The 25,403-nt window shown below is 48.2% G+C and overlaps 1 protein-coding gene across 1 annotated transcript in view; it reads right to left on the bottom strand.

Moving 5' to 3' along the window:
• The window catches only part of FBXO42 (F-box protein 42), a 34,905-nt gene extending 17,509 nt beyond the window's left edge, over nt 1-17,396 (bottom strand). Inside the window, exons 1-3 of the mRNA XM_084274646.1 lie at nt 17,135-17,396; nt 13,552-13,668; nt 4,806-4,940 (exon numbers count right to left, since the gene is read on the bottom strand). Coding sequence (XP_084130772.1) covers nt 4,806-4,940; nt 13,552-13,668; nt 17,135-17,384 — 502 coding nt within the window. The 5' untranslated portion in view covers nt 17,385-17,396. The remainder of the gene's footprint in view (nt 1-4,805; nt 4,941-13,551; nt 13,669-17,134) is intronic.
• Between the last annotated feature and the right edge of the window lie 8,007 nt (nt 17,397-25,403).

Here is a 25,403-nt window from a genome sequence, read left to right as displayed (position 1 = left end):
CTCTCTGCTGCATGTCCCTTCCTGGGGAAGCCCAGTCCTTCGCTGTGCCTCAGGTGTCCTTTCAGCTCCACAAAGCTCATTTCACCCAGGAGGCCCCGAAAGAAGCAGCTCACTCCAGATCAGGACCAGCCTTCCAAACTTCACCAACCATTTTGAACACTTGCCATTGTTTTCTAGGAGATGATGGTATCTTTGCTCAGGGCAAGGTTTTCACACAGCTTCAAGGAGGACAAGCTGCTCCCATGACTAACGGGCAGGGTTTTTTCTCAGCCAAGAGTGCCTCCCACCACTAAGGGACCACATCTGACACAACTACCTGGGGCAGGTGACAGCAGAGTCTCTCCTACCTCCTTTGGGCTGTTAGTTTTGTTGACACAACAGCATCAAAGGCACCTTCCCCTCAGCTCACAAGGGGAAACTCGATCCTCAAACTCCAGCAGCTCCCACTCAAAGCGAGGAGGGGACCCGGGGGAATGAAGAGAGCTGAGAGAAACAGATGTGGGTGAGGTTTTTTCACACACTTACTGCATCATGTTAAGGCTACTGGGAGTGTTTTAAGTACAAATGTCAAGCTGGTGGTGTCTGCTCATTTTCAGGCTAAAGCAGTAGGATACAGGGAGCATCAGTTGCTCCGATGAGGCTGTGAACACTGACAAAGAGGATCAGAGCATCTAATGAACAAGTTTTCCCTCCAAGCCTGTTTTTATCCTGAAGTTTTGAAAAAGAGATGAGAAGCTTTCCCATCTCCCCAGCAAAAGCTAATTCAGCATTGCTACAGGGAGACAAAACCACTGGGAAACAAGTCCTGGAGAGCTTTACTCCCCCGACGGAAGGGTGGACGTAGGGCCAGCCGCTCAGGCTGCAAACAGGAAGAGTGGAGCCCTGAGTCTCCTGGACTCCTCTGCTATCAGAGTGGGATATCACAGCCTGGCAGTGGGAAAACACAGCCCTGCTAGGTGGGGACTGGGTCTTGCCAGCTCTCTCACCTTCCCAGGCAGGCACAGGGAAGATGGTAGTATGTAGGAAGATGGGATGAAGGTTGGCTGAGGATGATAAAGCAGAGACAGCAAGGAGGATGCACAGATCCTGTAGGATTTCAGCATTCCTCTCCCTGCAAAGACCTGGCCTTTCTATTGTCATTCCTGACTTTGTAAATGCAGTTACAGACCTGTCCCAATAAGCCCCTGGAAACACAGGGCAAAGCTACCAGCACTTTTCTCTCTGATTTTTTTCTTTTAAAAAGGTATTTCCCAGCTCCATGCAGGGCTCTGACAGGCTGAGACTGAGTGCAGGAGTCCAGAGGAACAGACACTAACAAACACAGGAAGGGAGAAAGTCCGTGGAGACACACAGTCGGACACAGCACAGGCAGCAGGAAGGGTAACTGCCTGGGGAGCAGCAAGTCCTTCTGCCTACTAATTACCCACTGCAGCCCGAAGATGACACAGACAGGAGATGCAGAGGACAGTAAAGGGCCAAAGCTCTGCAGCTCCTGTGATGCCCACTGCATCAAACCCTGGGAGTCTCTGTTTTAAAGAGGTTTTGGTTTCATTCCTGGCTGTTCTCAGAGCTCGTTTCTAGGGGTTTCACCAGAGAACTGTCGCCACCAAAGTCATCCTGCCTGCACCCTCACTGTGAGAGCAGCATGCTGTAGCTTGAGTTAGAGGAGTCCAGACTAACCCTTGCCTCCAGCTGGATAAACAAGAATCCAGTACAAACCACCTCCAGCTCTCCATCAGGTTCTCTTCTGAGCAGATAGGCTAAAAGTCAAAGAAGTGCCCAGATTTAATAATGCAAATGAAGGCAAAGAAAAGCATCCCTGACACAGGGAGAAAGGCATCTGCCTCTCAAGGACCACCTACCCCGGGATAACTGCGAGCTTCCCACATAGATACAGGCCATTAATTAGCACTCCCCTCCTGCTCCTGTACGTGGGAGTGAAGGAGGTGGGAAGTTGCTCCCAAGTGGCCAAAAAGGCTCGAGGGAGAAGAGTTGAGAGGCATTCCTGTTCAGCTCCAAAAATAGAGAGGCTGCTGCCTTACACCCTCCTTTGTAGAGCACTAACCCCACCAGTGAAAAGCGCTACATAAAAGCTCAGCATTAACTCTCTTGTTCGACTCCAGCCTAATAAAGCTGAAAGGAGATGCCATTGTTTTAGATCTAAGCAAAAAAAATACTTTGAAACCTCAAAAATTAGGGTTTTTTTAAGCAATTATCTCCCTCCTCCGTCTCTGAGACTAAAAAAACACGGGCCAATTATTTCTTTGAAGGCTAACTATTTACTCCTAGATGAAGTGCAGCAGCTCAGGCTGGAGATGAATTATCCAGCTCTGATGTCATCTAATGCCTGCAAGTAAGAAAGCCCAAACGAAAACAAATAACAACAACAAAGGGTGTTTTCTCCTGGAAAAGCCCTTCAGAGAGGGAAAAGGGATGAAGCTGTTTCAGCTCACCTGAGCTGTGTCCAAAGCATATAGCACGGCCCTGGCACCACGGTCCCAGTTCCCTTTAGGTAGTTCTGCAGGGTCTCATGCCTGTGCTTCATGAGGGCATAAATAGAGCATGATCAAACCTCTCCAAGCAAAAAACAGCCTTATGGAAAAGCCATCCCAGGGAGGGGGTTGAGTCACCTTCCCTGGATGTGTTTAAAAAAAAAGGGTAGATCAGGTACTTAGGGATGCAGTTTAGCATAGGATGGGAATGGTTGGACTTGATGATTTTAAAGGTCTTTTCCAATCTTGTGATCCTGTGATTCTAGAGCAAGGGCTCTATAGAGCCCATAGAACCAGGTGTGGGAACTTCTCCTCGACCTCCACAAACAATTAACCCCCACACACATTGAGTGTTAATCAATCTTTTTAGAATCAATCCCTCCTGCCTTCCTTACTCCTGACTCCTGAGTTTCAAAGCACTCTGCTTTTGCCCCCTCCAGTCACTAATCTTTCCCAGGCAGCGGGTGCCAACCCTCTGGTTAAAGGCACCAAAATATAAAAATAATAATATATATATTTAAAAAAAAAGCAGCTATGTGTAAGAAACCACCAGCAGCACAAGCGTGGGGTGACTCATCTCCTCTGAAAACAGAGGAACAAGAGCGCTCTCTGTTTGGTGAGACTGCCTGAAGTTTCAGTTGCGATCCCATCTCGCTCCACAGGCTCATGACAGCATGCAGAAACATCTCCTCAGGGGATCTTCCCATGGGACTTAACTCTGACACATATTCCCACAGGACTCGTTCTTTTTCAAAAGTGTTATTTGTTAGTAAGGCAGTGGGAATTTGACTTGGTGAAATACCAAGAGAGTGACTGTGAGCAGAGTCGGGTGCCGGACTCGTTACCGCCACTGCGAGTCGTGCCCCACATTCAATCCGACGGAAGAACTCGCTGGGCTGCAAGAATAGATGTCCTGGGTCAGAGCAGAGGGCTGCGGCGCCTGGTATCCTGTTTATGCTGCTCATGGCCTCTTCTCCACCCCTGAGCAGAGGGAGAGTGCTATGGTGGGGAAGGATCATAGATTGGAAGGGACCTGGAGAGCTTATGGGGTCCAACCCCCCTGCCAAAGTAGCTCCCCAGCTCATATTGCACAGGGCGGCATCCAAGCAGGGCTGGAATATCTCCAGAGAGGAAGACTCCACACCCCCTGGGCAGCCTGTCCCAGGGCTCCCTCACCCTCACTGGGGAAAAGTTCTTCCCCATGTTGGTGTGGAACTTCCTATACTTCCAACTTGCAGCCATTACCCCTTGTCCTGTCCCCACAGACACTGAAAAGGATGAAGAGCAAGAGCCTATTTCCACATAGGTGTAGGCTGCTGTTTGTTTTCTTCCTCCACAGCTGCTTCATGCTCACCTGAAGGCACCACACAGTGGATGCACAGACACAAGAAGTCAAAACATTAAGAGTTGTGCAGACTCCTAACCAGCAAGCAGCCATCAAGCACAGAGTTACACGTTACCATTTCAAAGCAACGCTCAAACAATTCCCAGATAACACCAGGACACAGAAACCTCTGGATTTTGAAGGATTTTGTATAAGAAAAATAGTGCCAGACAAGAAAATACCACTTTAAACATGAAGCAGGGGCAGAGGGAGTCTGTACCGGCGCAGACAAGTCAACAAGGAGCACTTGGTGGATGCTGAGCTCCTTTTCTTCTTCCTACTCCTGATTAAACATGAAGTTTCTGCTGAAATAACTGGCTTAATACGGCCTACCCCCTGGCCCTGAGAGCTTCCCTCAATTCTTCTGCTTTTGTCCAAGTTATTTTAGTCAGATTCAGAAAACCAAGTGCACCCTGAGTGACGTTCTGTGCACAAAACCCAGTGTGGGAAATCATTTGTGGCGTTTTCCTGCCCCGCTCCGAGCGTGGGGACTGGAGGAATGTACCTGGTTTCCCACGCTCTGCTGCTCGCTGGAGGTAGCCCGCACGGGCATGTCTCCTCCACTCCTCCAAATACCTGAAATGGCAGCTACTGGAGTTATTAAAAACCAGAATAAAACCTGAGTTCTGGGACAACTGGTATCAATATAAGCTCTTAGGACTGAGGTAAGCATTGCTTCTTCACCCTGCACTGCACAAACCAGCCCTGAGCAGCTGCTCCAGACAAAGAGAAAACACAGCACAATGCCATGACCACCAGAACCCTCATGTTCTGCAGCACAAAAAAAAGAGAAGATATAGCCTGAAATCCACTCAGATAATGAGAAAACACATAGGAAAACAGAGAATCAGACCAGGCAGCCCTGGGGATAAGGCAAGATTTGATAAATTGGAAGGAGGGGGGAGGCTTGTACATCTGCTGCCTCTCACCTGATGCCAGGGGCCGGATCCACTCCTTGCTATTCAGGTCAAGTCTCCAGAGGTCGTTGAAGGCAGCGTTACAGCTGCTCTGCGTGCAGCCACCGAACACGTACATGGACTGGTTGGCATCATAGTAACACGCACCTGGGGGGAAAGCAAACACCCACATTAGCCAGTTCTCTGCCCTTTGTGTTTTTGGGTGGAAAACAAGATGATCACTTTTATTTCCCTGGCTTTCAGAGGGGAGGGAGAGAAGCAGACAGGCTGTTCCGACTCCCACAAAACCATCGGCCAGCTTAGGGGTATCCCTGACCAGTGCAAACCTCCAGTAAGAATCTTCCAAGGAGATTATCTCCTCAAGCAGAGCTGCTCCTGAAAGTGCAAAGCGAGCTGCCTTAGAAGCCCACAGTTAATTAGATTAACTGTGATTAACACATTCAGCACACTTACCTTCTCTAAGCTAGTTCGCAGGGTTTATAGGGTTGCCAAATCACACTGAGAAGCTGCCCTGTGTTACCCAGACCTGGTTGCTGGCTCTCTTTTTCCAAAGCTGACAGCATTTCACCTTATGTCCTCATAGAAAAGCATCACTGAAGCATTCCCCTCACTCCTTACAGGATGGGATTAGACAGTGAGATGTGGAGCAGGGAGGGAACATGATGCTTGACAACCTCTCAGAGATACCCAGGGAAATAAAGAGCTTTTGGCCTGAAACCCAACTCCAGAGCAAAAACCCAACCCAAAACCTGTGTCTACCTTTGACAGTTTGTCCCCTGTGGTACCCACGCACCTCTAACAAACTGTAAATTAAACATAGAGCAGATAAGCTGAGCAAGTTCTATGTGCTGTGGAAGAACAAGGAGGATTCAAGCATGTTCATGGAAGTTCAACCCCTACAATTACCAAGTTCAGCCCCTACAATGTTGTGGTCCTGCTCCCAGACAGGAGCTGAGCACCATGCAGCTGCTCGCTCTACGGGTAGGGGGAAAGAAGAAAGGGAAAAGGTAAAAAAACCCAAGTCAAACCTCATGGGTTGGGATAAGGACAGGTTACTGGGACAGCAGAGAGAGAAAGAACAGTAATCCCAACTCCCAAACACCATTACACCGACTGCTGGAAAGAAAATCAACTCTACCCTAGCCAGAACCGGGGCACCCAATTTCTGCATTTCCCTCCCCAAACATAACAAGGTCCACTGACTCTGGATGATGACCCCTTCTCTTCACATCCTTGAGATCTTTGCAGGGTAGCAGCACCCCTTCCATGTCCTGCCCAAGGTGAGCAGCAGGGTGAGAGCCCGACAGCGACAGGGCAGCTTTACCAGACGTATTTGCATTGGCTCTGAAGTTGGCAAGTGGGGAAGGGAACTGCAGCGCCTGCTGCGGGTGACGGGGCAGCAGGTTCTCCTGCATCCACACCCTCCATGGGCTGGGTGCTGTCTGCTCCTCAGCATGCTTCAAATTCAGGTCTGAAGATTGAAATTCTTGGGCTCTCTGTAAAATGTTTCCCCTTTCTTCCTCCAGAGCACTACCAGAGAACCCCAAAGCTGTATGGTGGGACTGGCAGGGGACAAGCTGAAGCCTTGATGTGTTTGTTGGGGTGTTGCTCTGTTAGTTACTGCATCTTCCAGGTCATATCTAATGGTCTCCAGATCCCAAGAATTCAGCATCACACATACAGATGGCCCCAAAACATTAAACCTACATTTAACCTACCTGCCTGGTTATATTTAAAGCCAATTCCCTTCCAAAAAGAATTTACATTCCCCTGACACTTGTCTCCAAGTCCCTGAATTCCACTCAGAACCAAGGCATCTCTCTCTGTAGCCCAATTTCATATACAAGCATCCTCAAAAAAAAGTCATAAAAATCTAATGTATATAAAATAGCCAACCCTGTCCTAGACTGCACCCCCAGCAGTGGGACCTGCAGGAGGGCAGCTGGAGAGGGGCTGGGAGGCAGAAATGCTTCCCAGAGAGAGGGGAATCCCTGGTACAGGGTGCCCAGAGAAGCTGGGGCTGCCCAGCTGGCAGGGTTCAAGGTTGGGTTGGATGGATTTGGGCACCCTGGGCTGGGGTGTTGTCCCAGCCCATGGCAGGGGGGGGCACTATGGGGGCTCTGAGGGCCCTGCCCACCCAAACCTTTCTACAATTCCAGTATCAACCCTCCCAACCTGAGCAAGGCCCAGGGCAGCATCTGGCCTGGGGGCTAAGACAGAGGGTGGTAAAAAGCCCCAGCATTTATTCCATGCTGCAGCAGAAGCAGGGGGAGATGCTCGGCAGGGCTGTGAGTTGTGCTGTTCCTTCCCTCTCTCTCTCCATCACATGCTGCACACAGCTGCTCACTGGTTAAAACACTCAGTTTAGAAGAGCTGACCTGACAGGACCCAAGGCTGCTCCAGAGCTCGTAGTGACATGAAAGCTTTTTTTCTCTAAAACAGCAGCAAGAAGGAAAAAAACCCCCAAAACCCCAAATCCCCAGAAAAAGGAGCAGTGGGAGCAAAGGGCTGATAACCCACTTCTGGTAGGAAGAGAAAATCACTCAGACCAAATCCCCAGAAGAAGCTGTCCCTGCTTCCAGCCTTGCTCTAAGGCCAGTACAAGCACATCCCTTGTTCTGGCCCTAAATTACTGCAGGCTGGAGGTAGGTGTTCCAGTGTGAAAGAGCTCTTCCACCGCAGCCCCCCCTATACCCCAGCGATATCCATCTCACTGCTCCCAATGAATCCCGACGCCATCAACCGGCGCTTTCAGGCGCCTGAAGACAATGCCAGGGCTCAGCAGGGGACACCGGGATGCCCCCTGGCCTTTGCTGAGCATCCCATTGTCTGACCCGGGGCTCGTCCTGCGTTGAAAAGCCAGGAGCCCTCGTGCCCTTGGCTTTTAGTGACAAGTGCAGGGCGCTTTGGTGACCACACAGAGGGAGAGGGGGGAGGCAGGGGATGTGCTCGTAGGGTGAGACCACCCGGCTCTCCCTTGCTGTATCCACACGGGGTCCTTATGCACAACTGACCCTCTTCATAGAATCACACACTGGTCTGGGCTGGAAGGGACCCCAAGGGTCACAGAGCTCCAACCCCCTGCCACAGGCAGGGACACCAACCTCCAGGCCTGGAGCTACACAAGGTTGCTCAGGGCCCCATCCAACCTGGCCTTGGACACCCCCAGGGATGGGGCACCCACCACCTCTCCGGGCAGCCTGTTCCAGCCCCTCACCACTCTCTCTGCAAAGAACTTCCCCCTAATATCTCATCTCACCCTTCCCTCCTTCAGCTTTACTCCATCCCTCTTGTCTTGCCATTATCTACCCTTTTAACAAGCTGATTCCCCTCCTGTTCCTCTGCTCCCTTCAGGGACTGGAGGCTGCAGTGAGGTCCCCCCACAGCCTTCTCTTCCCCAGGCTGACCCAGCCCAGCTCCCTCAGCCCCTCATCTCCACCCACATCTGACCAAACTAACCTAAACACACCCCTCCACTGCACATGGCTGCAGAGCTCTGTCTGGGGTGGAGGATAAATTGATAGTGGGATAGCAGATTTACCCAGGATGGAATAGAAGAAGAAATAATGATTAAGAGCATGTTTACAGCTTTACCTACACCTTCAGACTCAATCCTTTGGACAAGGTAAGACCCCTTGTAGGCTGCAATGTCACCTCCACCTGGGAAGGCACCAGCCAGCTCTTCACACCCTAAGGAAACTGCAATTAAATCCTGACACAATGCAATGCCAAGGATCCTCTACTTAATCTTTCTGGAAAGCTCTAGTTTCCTTAAAAAAAAATCTAACTGCTACCTAAACCAGGACAGGTGAGGAGCCTCTCATCTCCTCCCCATGCCAAACCCTTGGCAAGCATGGCTTTCACACACCAGCACAGCTCATTTATTATTTTTGAGGGGAGGTGGCAGCATTCTTCTCCTCTATTTGGATTTAAAACCAGGCCAGCCATGACGTCCACACAGCATGCATTTTAATCCTAGACTAAAATAACTTAAACTCTGCTTTCCTGGTTCTTCTTAGCAAGCCCTTTGCAGCTTCTGGAGCAGAGGAAGACAGATCATTTTGGAGGGGGAAAAAAATTACCAAAAGAAAGCTCAATTGAAAGCTCTGGTTTCTACCAGCCAGAGCAAATAAGGGCAGGAAGGTGTGAGTCCCTAGGGCCTTTAGTCCCTTTTTTTGGGTGGAAAACAAGCAGCTGGAGATCACTGGATACATTTTTAGGTTTTTTTTTTTAAAGTTAAGTCCTGCTGAAATTCAGTGTGTCCCAGAGTTTTGCAGAGAGGGGGTATTTGTGTCACTGGAAATGAAGAGAAAAAATATTTCTGATGTTTGAAGACACCAATACCCAGACACAGAGCCAGCTCATTTTGAATGTGTTCCTGTTCCCCCCTCTGTGCTGCATAACAAAGCATCAGAGACTTTCACCCCCAGCACAAGATAACCCAAAGATCAACTGGGAAAGAAACCCCGAGTACAAAGCCCATGCCCTCTGCGATAATTAAAGGGCACTGACTTTTTAAACTTCAAGTGCATCAAATAAAGCAGCTTATCCAAGTTCAAAGGTTGTATTCCCCACCAGAGAGAGGGGAAAGAGCCAGCTTGGCTATTGAAATCCCACCATGACCCAGTCCTTGGCTGAATGCAGCAGGGCAGCTCGGTGGCTGAAGGTTGAAGGCCCTTGGTGTCGGTGTTCCCAGCAGCGCCCTGCCAAGTCACTGCTGCAAGCTTCGTACCTTGAGCTGCTGGCACAGCTCCCTCCAGCATGGGGTTGGGTTTGGAGGGAACCTCTCTGCTCCCAACTGTGCTTTGGTAAGAGAGCTGGCAGGATGGTGGTGCCAAGAAGGGAGGGCTGCAGATGAAAGCGCCCCGGTCCCTCTGGCTGGCACTGGTGTTTACACCGACTGCGCCGCAAGTTGCGGCACGATAAGAACGCGCCAGATCTCTGAAAGCTCAGCAACTGCCTCCGAGTCTGGGGGTGGGGGGAAAAATCCCACATCTGTCTCCTTATTCTCTAAAATATTCTTTTTCTGCTCCTTGTGGTGCAGGGACTAAGTGCTGGCAGAAGGCAGTGACTGTACTGAGCAAAGCTGTGCGATAGGAAGAGCAGAGCAGCCCATCCTCTAAACCAAACAACATTCCAGCTTTTCCCTCTCCCAGGAAAGCCACAAAACTGCTTTAATTAGTCATCCCCTTGGTGCCATGCTTCCCCAGACTGCATGGAAAAAAGAAATAAATCACTATTTAAAATTAGTCACTCTCCCATCAAAGGATCAATGTTTCTGGCACAACGGTCGGCATTCCTCCGCTGCTTTTCCGTTGCTGCCTCCTGACAGCGCTCGCTGATTGTGGGCAGTTATTTAACCACATGAGTCATGGCCTTGCTATGGGATTTGTACAGTTCATACTTTAGGGTTATAAAAGAATTAGATGACTCCTGCAAAACATTGTACCTGGGGTTCAGCTCAAAAAAAAAACCCCAAACTCCAAACTTTGCACAAAGGATTTTCTTCCTGTACAGTTGTGTTAAAAACACAGCATCATTCATAGAGTCACAGACTGGGCTGGGTTGGGAGGAACCCCAAGGGTCACAGAGCTCCAACTCCCCTGCCACAGGCAGGGACACCAACCTCCAGGCCTGGAGCTACACAAGGTTGCCCAGGGCCCCATCCAACCTGTCATTGAACACCCCCAGGCATGGGGCATCCACCCCCTCTCTGGGCAGCCTGTTCCAGCCCCTCACCACTCTCTCTGGAAAGAGCTTCCCCCTAATATCTAATTTAACCCTTCCCTCCTTCAGCTTCACTCCATCCCCCTTGTCCTGCCAGTCTCTGCCCTTTAACAAGCTGATTCCCCTCCTGTTCCTCTGCTCCCTTCAGGGACTGGGAGGCTGCAATGAGGTCCCCCCACAGCCTTCTCTTCTCCAGGCTGACCCAGCCCAGCTCCCTCAGCCTCTCTCCATAGGGGAGCTGCTCCAGCCCTCTGATCATCTCTGTGGCTCCTCTGACCCCTCTCCAACAGTCCCACATCTTTCTTGTACTGGGGCCCCAGCTCTGGACACAGGACTGCAGCTGGGGTGTCCCGAGGGCAGAGCAGAGAGGGACAATCCCCTCCCTGTCCCTGCTGCCACCCCTGATCATTGATACCCTATGATGCTCTGCAGCTTTAATCAAACCCTTCAGAAACCCTATGGCTCATCCCTAAAGCCTGTTATCAGTTGCTGTATGATCAAAGGCCTCACCAAATGTTCCCTCCCCACGAGGGAGCGGTCACTCCTATTACTTATTCCTTATCAAACAGTTTTTCTATTACTCCCTTCAAAATTGATAGGAGACACAGTGACCCCTATTTAAAATTCTCTCACTTGTCCTTTTATGCTCCATCCCAGCACTTCTGGGATATTTCTAATAAATCCTGGAAGAGAGAAAGCCCTACCCAGCTTCTTTGATGCCAGCTACCGGCGCCTGTTAACTTCAAACAGCTCATGCCTGGGAGATGACGTCTTCCCACAAAACCTGGCAAATCACTCACCCCTAAAAAAACAAAAGGGGGGGTTGTGAATCCTCCCTCACTCTCCCCCCCCTCCTCCCATCCCTTCCCAAACCTGTTCTTACTTCACCTTAGGATTTTATTTCAGGTCATAGGTTTAGAGATCCAGTTGGAATTTTTGCTTTTAATGAGTTGTAGCTTCAGTTTACTAGTGGAATCCACCCACAAACATGCCACGACTTTGTTGTAGGGAAAACAGATCTGGAGAACTGCTTTAAAATTAAAAATCAGTTTAAGTCAGTAAATGAGTTTATCACAGAAGGCTCATCTGGATTAAGTGCCTTATTAATAACGCTTCTGGAGCGATGGAGGGCTGAGCAGAGCCAGGCCTCTGTCAAATAGGGAGGCTAATACAGATTACATGCTCTGAGGGCAGTGGCTTTAGTAAGACTACTCATTTTGGATCAGTATTAACTGCAGCACACTCAGAGAAAGCTCCTGTTGGGCAGCAGAATTAATTAAAAGAGCCCACTGCAGTCTTTGGTGCAATATTTGGGCCTTTTTCAGGTTATTTCTAGCTAGCCTTAAAGCTCACCACTTGCAAAAAGGCTGCAAAAATTGAGGGGAAAAGACATGCAAATCTGCAAGTCATCAGTAAAGTAATAAGACAGGCTCATGGCTCTTTTTTTAAGCAGCTTTTTCATGCTGTAGGAGGTCAAGGAAATCTTTGAAGAGCGCAATGACTTCATCAGAGCTTCCTGCAGTGTCTCCTGGACTTGTCTTGGCAGGAGAAATCAGTTCCTTCATAAATTATTACTTGGGGAATATGAAAATTTGATGCCTGCTCGCTCTTGAAATTGCAGGGCTTACACTGTGTTTATTTACCTTTAGAAAAAAAAACAAACCCCAAAATTTGCTGCCCAGGAAGAACCACCTCCCAGAGGGCTCAGACCCAGAGACGAAGCCACAAGGACTGAATTTTTGTCATATTTGACTAGGTCGCCTGGCAGAACAGGCTGAGGCAGCTCAACTGTGTGAATAACAAGTTTTATTTAAGTCTTTTTTTTTCCCCCCTCAAGGGAAATGTTTGGGTTATTTTCTGTTCCATTCCAGAAACTTGGAAGCAGGGCAAACATTCAGCCAGACCTTAAGCGGCGCCGTCAACCCAATCGCTTACTTCTACTGGCAAACACACCTGCCTCAGCCTTCTCACATGGCAGCTCTGGGGTTTTATTTTGAAGTGAGCTACACTCAGCCTCTTCCAAATGGGTTTTACTCACAGATGTGGATGATCTGCTGTAAAAAGTGGCCAGTGTGCATCTGTGAGCACTGTGGGTATGCAAAGTCATCGACTTTGGTGCTAATGACTCGAGTCATCGGCCAGGAAAGCCAATGGCATCCTGGCTTGTGTCAGGAATAGTGTGGCCAGTAGGTCTGGGGAGGGAATTGTGCCCCTGGACTGGGCACTGGGGAGGCTGCACCTCGAGTGCTGGGTCCAGTTCTGGGCTCCTCACCATCAGAAGGACATTGAGGTCCTGGAGCGAGTCCAGAGAAGGGCAACCAGGCTGGGGAAGGGGCTGGAGGGTGAATCCTCTGAGGAGCAGCTGGGGGTGTTCAGCCTGGAGAAGAGGAGGCTGAGGGGAGACCTTATCACTGCCTACAGCTACCTGAAGGGAGGGTGCAGAGAGGTGGGCGATGGTCTCTTCAGCCAGGGGACAGGAGATGGGACAAGGGGCAATGGGCTCCACCTGCCCCAGGGCAGGGTCAGAGCAGATGGGAGGGAAAAGTTCTTCCCTGAAAGAGTTGTCAGGGCCTGGAAAAGGCTGCCCAGTGAGCGGGTTGAGTCCCCTTCCCTGGATGTGTTTAAAAAAAGGGTAGATGAGGTGCTCAGGGATCTGGTTTAGCACAGGATGGGAACGGTTGGACTTGATCATCTTAAAGGTCTTTTCCAACCTTGTGATTCTGAGTTCTGAGTCTAGAGGCTGAGTGAGGTTTTTAATCAAAGGGAACACCATGGAAAGGAGCCTGTGTGTAAACTCAGTGAAACCAGGAAGCAAAAAAATCTCACCCTGACACTTCCTAGAGGCAACAAGCCACTAACCATGAGGAGCAGTTACCAAATCCCCTTGTTCTGGTGCAAAGTGCTTGTGTTGGCAGAGCTGAGTGAGACACTGACTGGTTGACACTCAGCATGACACAGCCAGATCCCTTGGCTGCAGCTTCCCAGCACAAAAAATCAAGGTGAACAAAGCTTTTCTCTGGCTGCTACTTACTGTGGGAGAAGCGTTGAGTGATGGGGGTGCCAGGGTAGGGATAAGTGCGACTCTCCCACTGGATGTTGCCTTCTTGCACTGCTTTGATAAAGCCATGATAACACTGATGGGCCACACCTAGGGGAGGGAAAAAAACAAGACGTCAGCAAAATTTGGGGCATGTTAGGAACAAACTGTGCCTGCACAGTTGCACAAGCAGCGTGACAGCAGCTGTAATGAACCCCTGTATTTAGATTCTAAATATGCTGGTGGAAAGTCAGAGGATTAAAGAGAATAAAGAACAGGCACTCTGCAAATGTGGGAAGTCAGCGGCGTTCACTGAACTGATTTACTACGTTTGTGCTATCTGTTGGGTATCTGTCTGCTCCTGGCACAGCAGAGCCTCTGTGGAAGGGGTAAGGTTATTCACAGAGCTGCTTTTCAGCCTTCTCTGCTGCAACACAAGCCTGCTGTCCCTTAATCACACCCCCAGAGGAGCAGCCACCCTTCCTTTAATGCTCCTTTGAGGACAAATAACGTGCAATAATGAATTTCTAAGAGCGTGTGCAGGCAGGCACTGCACAGGAATCTAAAATAAACACAAGAGGAGACAGTGGTGATAAAAGTCAGCGTGTCTTCAGTGAAAATATTCCTCCTCAGCCACACGAGGGAGAGGATCTGGCTGAGAACAGCTCCCCTGCAGAGCAGGCCAGCCCCAGAGCTGCAATTAATTCGGCGTATGGAGTACATGTGTCTGTGCTGAGAGGGGGGCCAGAGGCTGCTCCTGGTGGAAAGCAAAGGCTCTGCTAAAGATTTACAACTGCAGCGGCTCGGCAGATGCTCAGTGGCATCTGCTGTGCTAGGGCTGCCCTAACACTAAGGACGCCACAACCTGCCAAGATTTCTTCCCCCAAGGATTTGCTTACTGAATGCCCTGTGTCAAGAATGCCCCCAGAAAGAAACCATGCTCAGGGATATTAAGCAGGAAGTTTGGGTGGTTTTTTTTTTTTCTAATAAAAATGATAAGAAAAAAGCAAAAAGCAGCAGCCTGGGGTCCTCAAGCAGCTGGTCCCCAAGAGTCCTGTGGGAAATGTATTCCGATCTGTGGGATTTCAAAGCAGATGTATCCTGACAAACAGGAAAAATTAACCAGCAGCAAACAAATCAGATGTTTACCTCACACGACCTCTCTGCTTCGTGGCCAGCAGGTTACCAGTCACATCCCTCTTTTTATTGTGGTGCTGTAACTGCTGCAGAAGTGGCACAGCTGCCCAGCACCACTCATCTCCCCTGAGACCTAAGACTTGGGCAACTCACTCCAATGCTGCCTCTGGCTGCTCATCCCTACCCTCCAGGGGTGTTTCCCACAGTTTCTTTTGGGGTGAATCACCAGGTGCTTGTTCATTCCAGCTGCATCCTTTGCATCTCTTCAGGCTGCTCCAGGAACAAACATCCGTGAGAAAGCAGGGCCAAGCAGCAACTCAAGGGCCACAGCCACTCAAAAAACACCCTTTCAACAGGGGTGCAGGCTGCTGCTGACCCAAAATTATTTGGAAAGAGGTAATTTGGGGCTCAACTCCGAATTAGCTGTGTTTGTTTGGTTTGGCTTTTTTTAACCTCTAGCCTGTTAATTTCTGGGCAAGGCAGAAAATGCCTGGAATCTGAGCAATGCTTTTTCATCTGCAGAGGAGGCCACAAATTAGACATCACCCCACACTCCTGCCAAAGGCGTTTCTCAGCCGACAGCCGCTCCGCATTCTCCAGGAGAAACCAGTTACCGTTGTGCAGCAGCCTCATTTCCTATCATAGAATCCCAGACTGGTCTGGGTTGGAAGGGACCCCAAGGGTCACAGAGCTCCAACCCCCTGCCACAGGCAGGGACACCAACCTCCAGGCCTGGAGCTACACAAGGTTGCCCAGGGCCCCATCCAACCTGGCCTTGAACACCCTCAGGGATGGGGCATCCACCCCCTCTCTGGGCAGCCTGTTCCAGCCCCTCACCACTCTCTCTGTAAAAAACTTCCCCCTAATATCTAATCTAAACCTTCCCTCCTTTAGCTTTAGTCCATTCCCCCTTGTCCTGCCATTATCTGCTCTTTTAAAAAGTTGAATCCCCTCCTGCTTATAAGCTCCCTTCAGGTACTGGAGGCTGCAATGAGGTCCCCCCACAGCCTTCTCTTCTCCAGGCTGAACAAGCCCAGCTCCCTCAGCCTCTCTCCATAGGGGAGCTGCTCCAGCCCTCTAATCATCCTTGTGGCCCTCCTGTGAACCCTCTCCAACAGTTCCACATCCTTCTTGTATTGGGGGCCCCAGCTCTGGACACAGGACTCCAGATGGGGTCTCACGAGGGCAGAGTAGAGAGGGACAATCCCCTCCCTGTCCCTGCTGCCACCCCTCTGCTGATGGAGCCCAGGATACCATTGGCCTTACGAGCTGCAAGAGCCACTGCTGGCTCATGTTAAGTTTCTCATCCACCACAATCCCCAAGTCCTTCTCAGCAGGGCTACTCTCAAGAAGCTCTTCTCCCAGTCTGTATCTGTGTCTGGGATTCTTCTGGCCCAAGTGCAACACCTGACCCTTGGCAGTGTTGAACCTCATTAGGTTCCCCCAGGCCCATCAACTATCGACTGAGCTGTGGTCTCCTCTTCAAACTGCCTGGGTTGTTTGGTTTTTTTAAACAAAGCTTGCAATCAAAATGCACATCCCCACCAGAAACATAACAGGAATCACCCCATGTATTAAAAAACACACTGACACAGATTGCTTTGCTCATCTCCTCCTCCAAAGGTTACCTACTTGTTTGTTGTGCTGCATATATGGAGCATTAAAATGCCCCCATAAGGCTTCAGAATTAATGCTGCACAGAGGCAAAGTGAAGTATCTGTATCTCAGGGCTACTCTTTCAGGGAGTTTGAATATGTAGATCTCTATTAATGTAGATTTTATATCCTACTTATCTTCAGGAGAGCTGTAAGAACCAGGCATGGGTTTGTTTCCAGCCAAAAGCATAAGCTTTGGGAAGGTTAATTACTGAGCAAGATGCAAACGAAGCATAATTACAGCCACATTAGACATGGGATGCTGGCAACAGGGGACTGATGTGTGGCAGAGAGGAAGCCTGAATGCAAAATCAACAGTGCAGGGTAGCAGCACACAGGGAGCAGCTCAAAAAGCAACCTAAGGGAGCAGCTCAAAAAGCAACCTAAGGGAGCAGCTCAAAAAGCAACCTAAGGGAGCAGCTCAAAAAGCAACCTAAGGGAGCAGCTCAAAAAGCAACCTAAGGGAGCAGCTCAAAAAGCAACCTAAGGGAGCAGCTCAAAAAGCAACCTAAGGGAGCAGCCCAGTTGTGGAGGGCTTGGAGTTTCATTCTTTTAAACTACAAAAGATGCTGAGAGGCTCAATTCTGCACCACTGTTACCAACACCTTCAGCAAAGCAAGCGACCCAATGGCTGTAGTTTGGGTTTTTTTCCTGGCATTTTACACAAGTTGAATTTCTGAGCTTGAGGGGGAGAACAACAGGAGAGGCTAAAGCAAAGAGCAGCTGGGATAGGAATCTGAGCTCCCACAATGAGGAAAATGCACTCTCACTACAACTGTTTGTACCTTTGATTAGTCGATACCACTGTTTGCAGACAAGGGCAGCAGTTTTGTGCTCCTGATAGGGCGAAAGGAAGGAGAGGATATATTCCAAAACCTCTTCTGGGAGCTCCAACATTGATCTGTTATGCCTTGTCTCCTCCACCTCCAGCTCAGCATGTGGGTCATCATCTTGCTCCATCGTCCCTTCAACCACAGCATCTTCTGGATCCACGGCCATGAAACCATCATCTTCACTGTCCGAGGAGCTGGCCATGGCATTCCACTTCACAGCTTGATGGGGAGAAAGCAGGAAGACAACAGTAAAGTCACCAAGAAAACAAACAGCATCAGCAATACAGCTACAAACAGCACACGTTACACCAACACTCATCCAGCTCTACCCCTGCACACTCCCAAGTGGAGGATGTTTTTGCAGAGCTCCGAACGAGCTGCTCAAAGGTTAGGAAGAAGCTGCTCTCTGTTGGTGCAGCTTTTTCCCAGGCTGCTCCATTTCCCACTGCTCTCAGCCCTACACAGCAAATAACATAAACCCACTGGAGGAAGAGCTGGAACCCCCTTGCTGGGCAGGAGATGGTGGTTTGCACAGCAGGGCCGGGCAGCGATGGGGAATGGGATCCCCACCAAATCAAGAACAACCCAAGGCAAGACAGGATGGAAGTGACAGCTCTGCAGCACCTCCTCCCCTGTGAAACCAGTTTCACCAGCGAGCCTGCTTTACCCCAAGCAATTTCTCAGCAGCACAAAGGAGGAAAAAAAAAAGAAAATCCCTGTCCCTTTCTCCCTTAACACCCCATTTTCCCCCTCTTTTTCATTAAATACTTGCACACAGTTCTTCCTGGCAATAGGTGAGGAAAGAGAAAACCCCACAGGATTTACTGCTGATGAAAGGCTGGAATATCAAATGTTGTATCTCCAGCTGTTCAGAACAGCTTAAGTGTATGGTAATGTCCTGGTGACAAAAATACATCATGAAATAAATCTACCTTAATGAGCAGCTGTGTCTAGTCTGGCCAGTGGAAATGGTCTGCAGTTAAACCTACACCCACCACTGTGGGACCAACCCCTGGACCCTATTTCCTAGGAAGCAGCTGACCTGTCCTGGGGAGAGCACTCATAGTCCCAGCAGGTGAAGACTGAGGGATGCAACTGCTCTGTGATTATACCCGAACAGACAGCCTGAACCAATGAAACCACTCATGAGGATAACACAGGGAGTTTCTTTTCCAGACACTGCAATCTCAAACTCCCTTTTTATCTTCCTAGCACAGCAGGGTGTACCAAACAGGACAAGCTCTCAGCTCTTACATTGCTCAGTGTGAGTTTCTCCTGATCCCAGGGAGCAGCCCAACCATCCCCAGATCGACTGGAATGATGGGACACAGATCAAACCAGTCCATGGGACAAATCCCACCTGCAGCAAGCCCAGGAAACAAACCATCTTCTCAAGAGGGATACCATGGTATGGCTTTTTGCCCAACATACTTAAATACAAGTACCTGGCACCATGTTGGTTAAAATATACCAACTTATTTTTACCAAGCTCCTAGTATCTCAGAAAACTTATCTGGAAGGAATTGAAGTTAAGTAAGCTATGAGGAAAAGCCAACAAGCTTTCAGCGATGCAAACCCTACCATCTTCCCCAGCTAAACCCAGGTCTTTCCCATCCCAGCATACACTGAGCCAAAGAGCCATGGGAATAGCAGCCAGCAGAGACGTGGAGCAGAAGAGCTTGCCATGACAACTAATTTATGCTGAGAAAAATTACACTCCACAACATTACTCTCCACTTTTGTCAGGTTCCCTGATGAAGCAGCTTCAGAAAATCCTAGAGGCTGTCAATCTTTGGTAGAAACCACGTCAAAATGAAGCTTGCAGTTCTCATCCTAACAGATGCTCAGCACGTTTTGCCATGTCGGGAAATCCTTCTTAGAGTCAATGTTATGACAGGGAAAGGCTGAAACCCAAACGCTGCGACACAAGCGCTGCTGCTGCCAGCACGCTGCATTACACAGCAGATCACACTCAAATTCCCAAAGATTAACAAATGGAAAACTTAAAAAGCACTAAAAAAAACCCCAACCCACCCCAAACCCAATTAAAAACCAGAGGGTTGGGTCTTTTCCAAGCACAAGCATCCATCCCTGTGAAGCACACGTGCTGATTTCCATCCTGACACAGCATGGAAGGAAGCCAAGTGCTCCCGGGACTCCGATGCTGGGATGCGGATTCACTCGAGCTGGGGAGGGGTTGGAGGAATGAGGGTCTGTCCTTGTCTCACAGCTTGGGAAAACAGAGTAGCATATCTACCCAGATGGAGCAGAAGGTGTTTCACCCCCTAAATATGTGCTCTAAACCCAAACAGAAGTGGATTTGCACCCAGATCAGGTACAAGGGGACACCTGCAGCTGACAACACCAAACAGAAGCCTGGGCTCAATAGGTTCACATGAGACATCTGTTGTGTTATTAAGGTTTAGAAGCAAAGGTTATGTGTGTTTCCCAACAGCTTTTATTTATCCCTTAAATAACACCCAAACCCTGCTGGAGGAAGCCAGATGAGAAGGGCAGGAATGAAAACCTGGCTACTAAGATTTTATTCCCCCCCCCCCCCCCCCCCCCCAATTATTAAATACCAATTTCGATCCTGTGGAGCAGGCTGGGGAACAACACAACACAGCAAATTAATTACAAGCATGGAACAGTTTGGAAGTTAGAAAAGCATCTCTAAGACCCATTTCAATGATGCAGGAGGAGCAGGGAAACCCCTTGATGTCTCCCAACAACACAGCTTGTGCAGATGCGGGGATGTCGAAGCTGCACCGAGTCTTGTTCGGTCTTAGCAGATCACTTGTTAATATTATAAGTATTCAAATGCATCTACTTGCTAGATCCTTGCTTTCTGAACATTTGAGTGTAAGAAATAACCCTCTTCCAAGTTTTCACACCCACACTGTGTTATTTTTCTTAAGGAAAACAAGACCAGCAATAAACTCAACTCCCAGAAGACCAGTCGCCGTCAAAATAACCCTTCAAGCTTGACCTGCCAGAGGAACAGCGGGCTGGGAACAACCACCCCCAGACTGCAAAGGAGGAAAGCCCTGTCCTATAACCCTGCTCCAACATCAGAAAAGGAAAAGAAACCCACAGAGAGAGTGAGCTAAAGCACCCCAACCAGTTCCTGCTACCAACTATTCAGATGCACAGGATAAAATCCCATGCCAGTGTTTTTACTCGTTATCTGACCAGCAGAACAGAGGGATGGATGCAGGCAGGAGGATGCAGTCAGTGCTCTACCACACATTCTGGCTCTCCAGGTGCTCTCTGCTTGCACCAAGCTGGGCTTCAGCTTGTCCACAGGCTAAAATTAATCTCCAAGCACTCAGAAAGCTGCAGTAAAGGGGTTTAAGCAGTCGTGTCCTGTCCAAAAGTACGTGCAATTCAATTAACTCACTGGGATGGATCCAGGAGTCCCTTTCTGCTTGGACTGATCGCTCTGAGGGCCAACAAGGAGCCCCTTGAAGTATCATATTATATTCTGCACCTTACAGCCTTTATATTCCAGCAGCAGAACCATTTTATGGCATTCAGAAATTAGCCTCAAGCCCTACCAAGGGAGGATGGCAGCTGTTTAAAATAACATGTAAAGAAACATTAGAAGGGCAATCGAAACAGAGCTCTGCCAGAGCTGATCAAATTTGCCTTGCCCTTCCTAAAAGCTGTGTGCCTGCCAGTTGGCAAAATGCTTTATAATTCTTTTTCTCCTTTCATAACACTTCAATTTTCTCCCCTTCCCCCCCACCCTTGAAATTATTTAAGAACCCGCTGTTTATTCTGCTAAAGTAATTATTTGCTGCATTGGAACAAGCAGATTAAAAATATATTAAATACAGGCAAAAAAAAAACCATGGGTAAAAGTACTTCTCAAAGGCCAGCAGCGACATCAGGCAGCCAGCAGCCTCCTCCTGCAACACCCCTCTCCACCCAAAAAGGTTCTCCTACCTGCAGGCACCAAGGACCCCAATTCACAGGCGTGGGTGGCATCAGTGGATCCAGTCTGGAGCTACCCCCTCTTCTCCACAACTCTCAGCTGTTTTATGAAGCTCTTGGAACACACTGGAGGTTTTTAACCTGTTTGGGTGTTTTTTTTTTTTTAATTTAAAAAAAAAAGTCAACAGATTTTTTTTTAGGGGGAAAAAAGCCTCCAAGGGAAAGTTCTTGAATGAAAATAAGAGGCTGTGTAATAGTACTGAGTCAGAGCACATTAGTCACAAGGGAATGCTCATTTTCACATGCCACAAAAAATTCTCTCTCCAAACAGAATCGTAGAAGCTATGTTCTCACTCAGGGAGAAACAAAAATATATACTAAAGGTGTGTGAAAGGACCAAGCCCTGGCTGGCTGCTTCAGCTGGAAGGAGAAAGGGACTCTGCAGAACAGAACAGCTAATTGCACTTGGCAATCAGGAGCTATGATGTTAATTTAGGGGTGGAAGACAGCAACTGCCTCTAACCCACTCCAGACTCTTCCTCATACTTTGCAACTGCTTATTCTGCTTGTCAACAGCCCCATCAGCATGGCAGGGTAGCATTTATGGAGACATTTAGACCTTTTAGGCTTATTCTCTTACCCTCTTAAAAAAAAAACCCCAAAACAACCACCAAAACTATTCCAGACACATTTAATATGTCTTAGGCTGCTTTTCTTAAAAACAAAAGGTCTATCTGTATTGGGAAGGCCTGTTTTTGCACCATTTTATTGTTTGCCTCATGTAGTTGTGCCATCAAAGGCTTCAACAGCAGCTTTGCCCCCTCCAGTTCAGCTCTGGCTACTATTAGTTGCCCTACAGAAGACCTGAGCCCTTTTCTAGTCATACAAGAGGAAGAATAAAGCACTAATTCCCAGGCAGAAGCACACTAGTTTATGAAGGTGACAGCACAGATCTGAGGAGCCAAGGGATTCAGGGAAGGGATAAATACCATTAAATAAGATGATGCTGCCAGTCCTCCAAAGCTTGCACCAGTTAACACATTTGAAAATCAACTGCTACACAAGTTCAGTACCAGAACACCACCACCAAAAGGGCAGATTTTAGTCCAAAAAAATGAAAAACAAACAGTGGGAAACCAAACAGTGAGCAATATCCTGTCTGTGCTGCTGCTCAGCATCGTGCTCAGACCGACCAGCAAGACCTCGGGGAAACCTGCACCGCGCTTCTCCTCTTATCCCTGCAAAACAGGCAATTGCAAGTCCTTTGAAGCACAGCTTTTCCCTTCAGATGCCTTTCAACAGGAAATTGGGGTGGGTTTTCTTCCCCCCCCCCCTCTCTGAGCTTCACCCAGGGAACTAAAGGTTTCCTAAATTTCACCCTCAAGTTTGAAACTTCAGACAGCTTTCCAGACTGCCTCCCCCCTGCCACGTTGTGCCTGTTCAACCAGTATTTTTATAGAGACTCCAAAGTGACGTGATTTCATTTTACAGGGCTGTATAACCCACACCACACTGCAATGAAACCGTGTTTCATCTGAATTTTAGTGTGTATTATTGCAATAAAAAGGTTTAGAAGCTCACCCAAAATCCCTCCCACCCCCCTGCTAATTCGATTCCCCCTCTGTTTTATTCTAAGCTAATGTGGAAAAAGACAAATAAAACAAAGTAGTAATGTAACATCACACATCTGCTAAGAATAAATTAATTAAAAATAAATTAAAACATTGAAAATGAGAAAGAACAAATTGAGGTTTATTCTGGATTGGTTATAGGAATACAGACCTAGGCAGCAGGTGTTTTATATACTCGCTGTTGGTGTATGGTTGATGAGAATAAAAGGAAACAGCAGACTGTAATGACACCATGTTTCAGGTGTACACAGCAAAACCTGTCATTCAATTTTGCTAATGGAATAAACAGGACAGGACCTCAGAACTGGCCTAAAAAGTTTCATAAAATATTAACAAATCAAGAGCCAGGACAAAAAGTGAAGAGACCAAGACCATCTCCAGGTATTCCTGGCAGAACACAGCTAAACAAGCTGAGATTTCTAACAGCCATCCATCCCCCCACCAAATGCATCCAGAACAAGCAGGATTTGAGACTTTCTGGTTTCTTTTGACAGTGTTATTACCCTTAAATATCTTAAGTTGTTTAAAACCTGTTAAAATCTGGCTTGATAAGCATCAGCAGAAACAGCAGATGCTCTTAGAATTCATCCCATCTACTGAAATCCTTCTACAATTTGTAGGGCCATAAATAAGCAGCATTTTACACTCACACACTCCCTCTACCGGCTCCCTCCAAGCCTTTAATTAAAATTATTCTTGTCTAAACTTTATCTAGCAAAACAAATCATCATGATTCATTGCAAAATGAAAGCAAAAACCACATGCTAGCCAGAAAAGAAGAGTGATCCCTAAACAAGCAAATAAAAGGCTTTGAGACTTGGAAATAGAGGGGTTTTTACAAGATAATATGCAGACGCTTCTCCTCTTGTAATGCTCCTCATATAAAACCATCTGATGCCGTTTTGGGTACCTATCCAAACCTGCCTGGGATGATTCATCAGTGAGAAGTTCTGCTCCATAATGCCAAGTTAACACAGGACAGCAGATCCTGAAAATACTTGTCACCTCCCTCCTTTGTTAAGGCAATGCAGCAGGGCTGGAGCTCAGTGGCAGCGCTTGGAAAGCTGCAGGTGAATTGATTATTTTGAGGACAGCCTGTAAACATGACACACTGACACCTCTTAAACCTGCCAAAGTCCCTAAAATTCATTAATCTGCATATAGATTTCAGGCAAACAAAGGCAAATTTACAGTTGAACTGCGAGGAGCAGTTCAGATGCTACTGATGTAAAACCCTGTCTGGTTTTGACTGTAGGAAAAATAACCCTGAAAACACAAATACAGACACATTGTTTCTGGATTTACATTTCCATACAGCCCAATGCCCATTCCTATGCACAAACAGCCCAGAAAGCCTTCTCAGGCAAAAAAAATCACATGAAAAGCATGGAAATATCCTAGAAAAGGGTTTGCTAATGAAAGTAGGATGTACCCAAGCATGCCGGGCGACTTCATTCCTGATTTAACAGACCAAATTAAGATGCTTATTCAATGAAGTTGGGATTATTTTTCTAAATAAACTCTTTTCTTTGCACAGTGTAAACCTGATGAATCCAAACAGCTGCTCCCAGCACAATTCCCACTAAACTGCTGCCCACACGCAGGAAACCGCAGTCCCCAAGGTGAGCACGTGTCAAGCAGCCACTGCCACAGGAAAACAGCCCATGGCAAGTGTCAGAGCCCGACCCGGCGCACGACTTCCTTGGCTGGGAAAGCCCTGGATCCTATCCACCTCCTCCAGCTCAGCCAGCAAAACAAGGCAGCTGGGGAAAGCAGCAAAATGGCATTTCCTATGGATGCATCCCTTGCCGGCGAGCCTCTGCGCCTGCAGCACAGCTTGGGATGCTGGACTTTTTCTCTTCCCAACAGCTCCTCTGGGCTCCAGGATTTGGAGCTTTCTTGGCCTTGGTGGGATCTCTCTTCTCCCTTTCCCATCCTGTGAAACTTGGGGGAACTTAGGGTGTTTGAGACCTTTACCCTTTCAGTGAATCAGGCAGAAAGGGGCAACTGGATCAGGAATTAACTGTCTGAAAAAAACCCCACAACCCTGGCAAAAGCCTGTTTTGAGACACACACACACTGTTCTCCATGCAGCTTCCTTCAGAAACCACTGGCACTTCATGAGATGTAAATAATCAGCACTAATACCCATGCCACAATGTTGCCCATGTAAATTGGGCAACCTCTTATACTTTGAGCAGCAGGACAACCAGTTGAGATTTAGGTTTTCAACACCCCTGCAAAATTCAGGCTTAATATTCCACTGCAGGAACGAAGAATGAAGCTTTAGCACTCAGGAAAAATAAGTTAAGCAAACACTAGGTCAAGGTCAGGGTTTACCAAGGGGGCAACCTGTCACGCAAGCGCTCACATTCAAGCCTCTCAGTTGTCCCACTGCCCCTGTGACACCCTCTTTGGCTTTGCAGGAGCAGGTGAAGGGGGAGAGATGGGAAAGAATTTAATGTTTGCAGTAGGGTAAAGTTATTTTGCAGTGTAGATCCACGAAGTGCAAACATTCTCCTACTGACTAAGAAATCTAAGTCATGAGCTACCCTGACACATTTCATTTGACAAGCTCAAGGGTACCGAGTTTCAGGCCAACAGAAAGGATGCACTGGAAAAAGCCATGCATTAGCGTAGGCTCAGGAGCCAAG

Source organism: Gallinula chloropus, assembly GCF_964237585.1.
Source record: "Gallinula chloropus genome assembly, chromosome: 23".
NCBI classification, from domain to species: domain Eukaryota; kingdom Metazoa; phylum Chordata; class Aves; order Gruiformes; family Rallidae; genus Gallinula; species Gallinula chloropus.
This window is presented reverse-complemented; position numbering and strand designations above follow the sequence as displayed.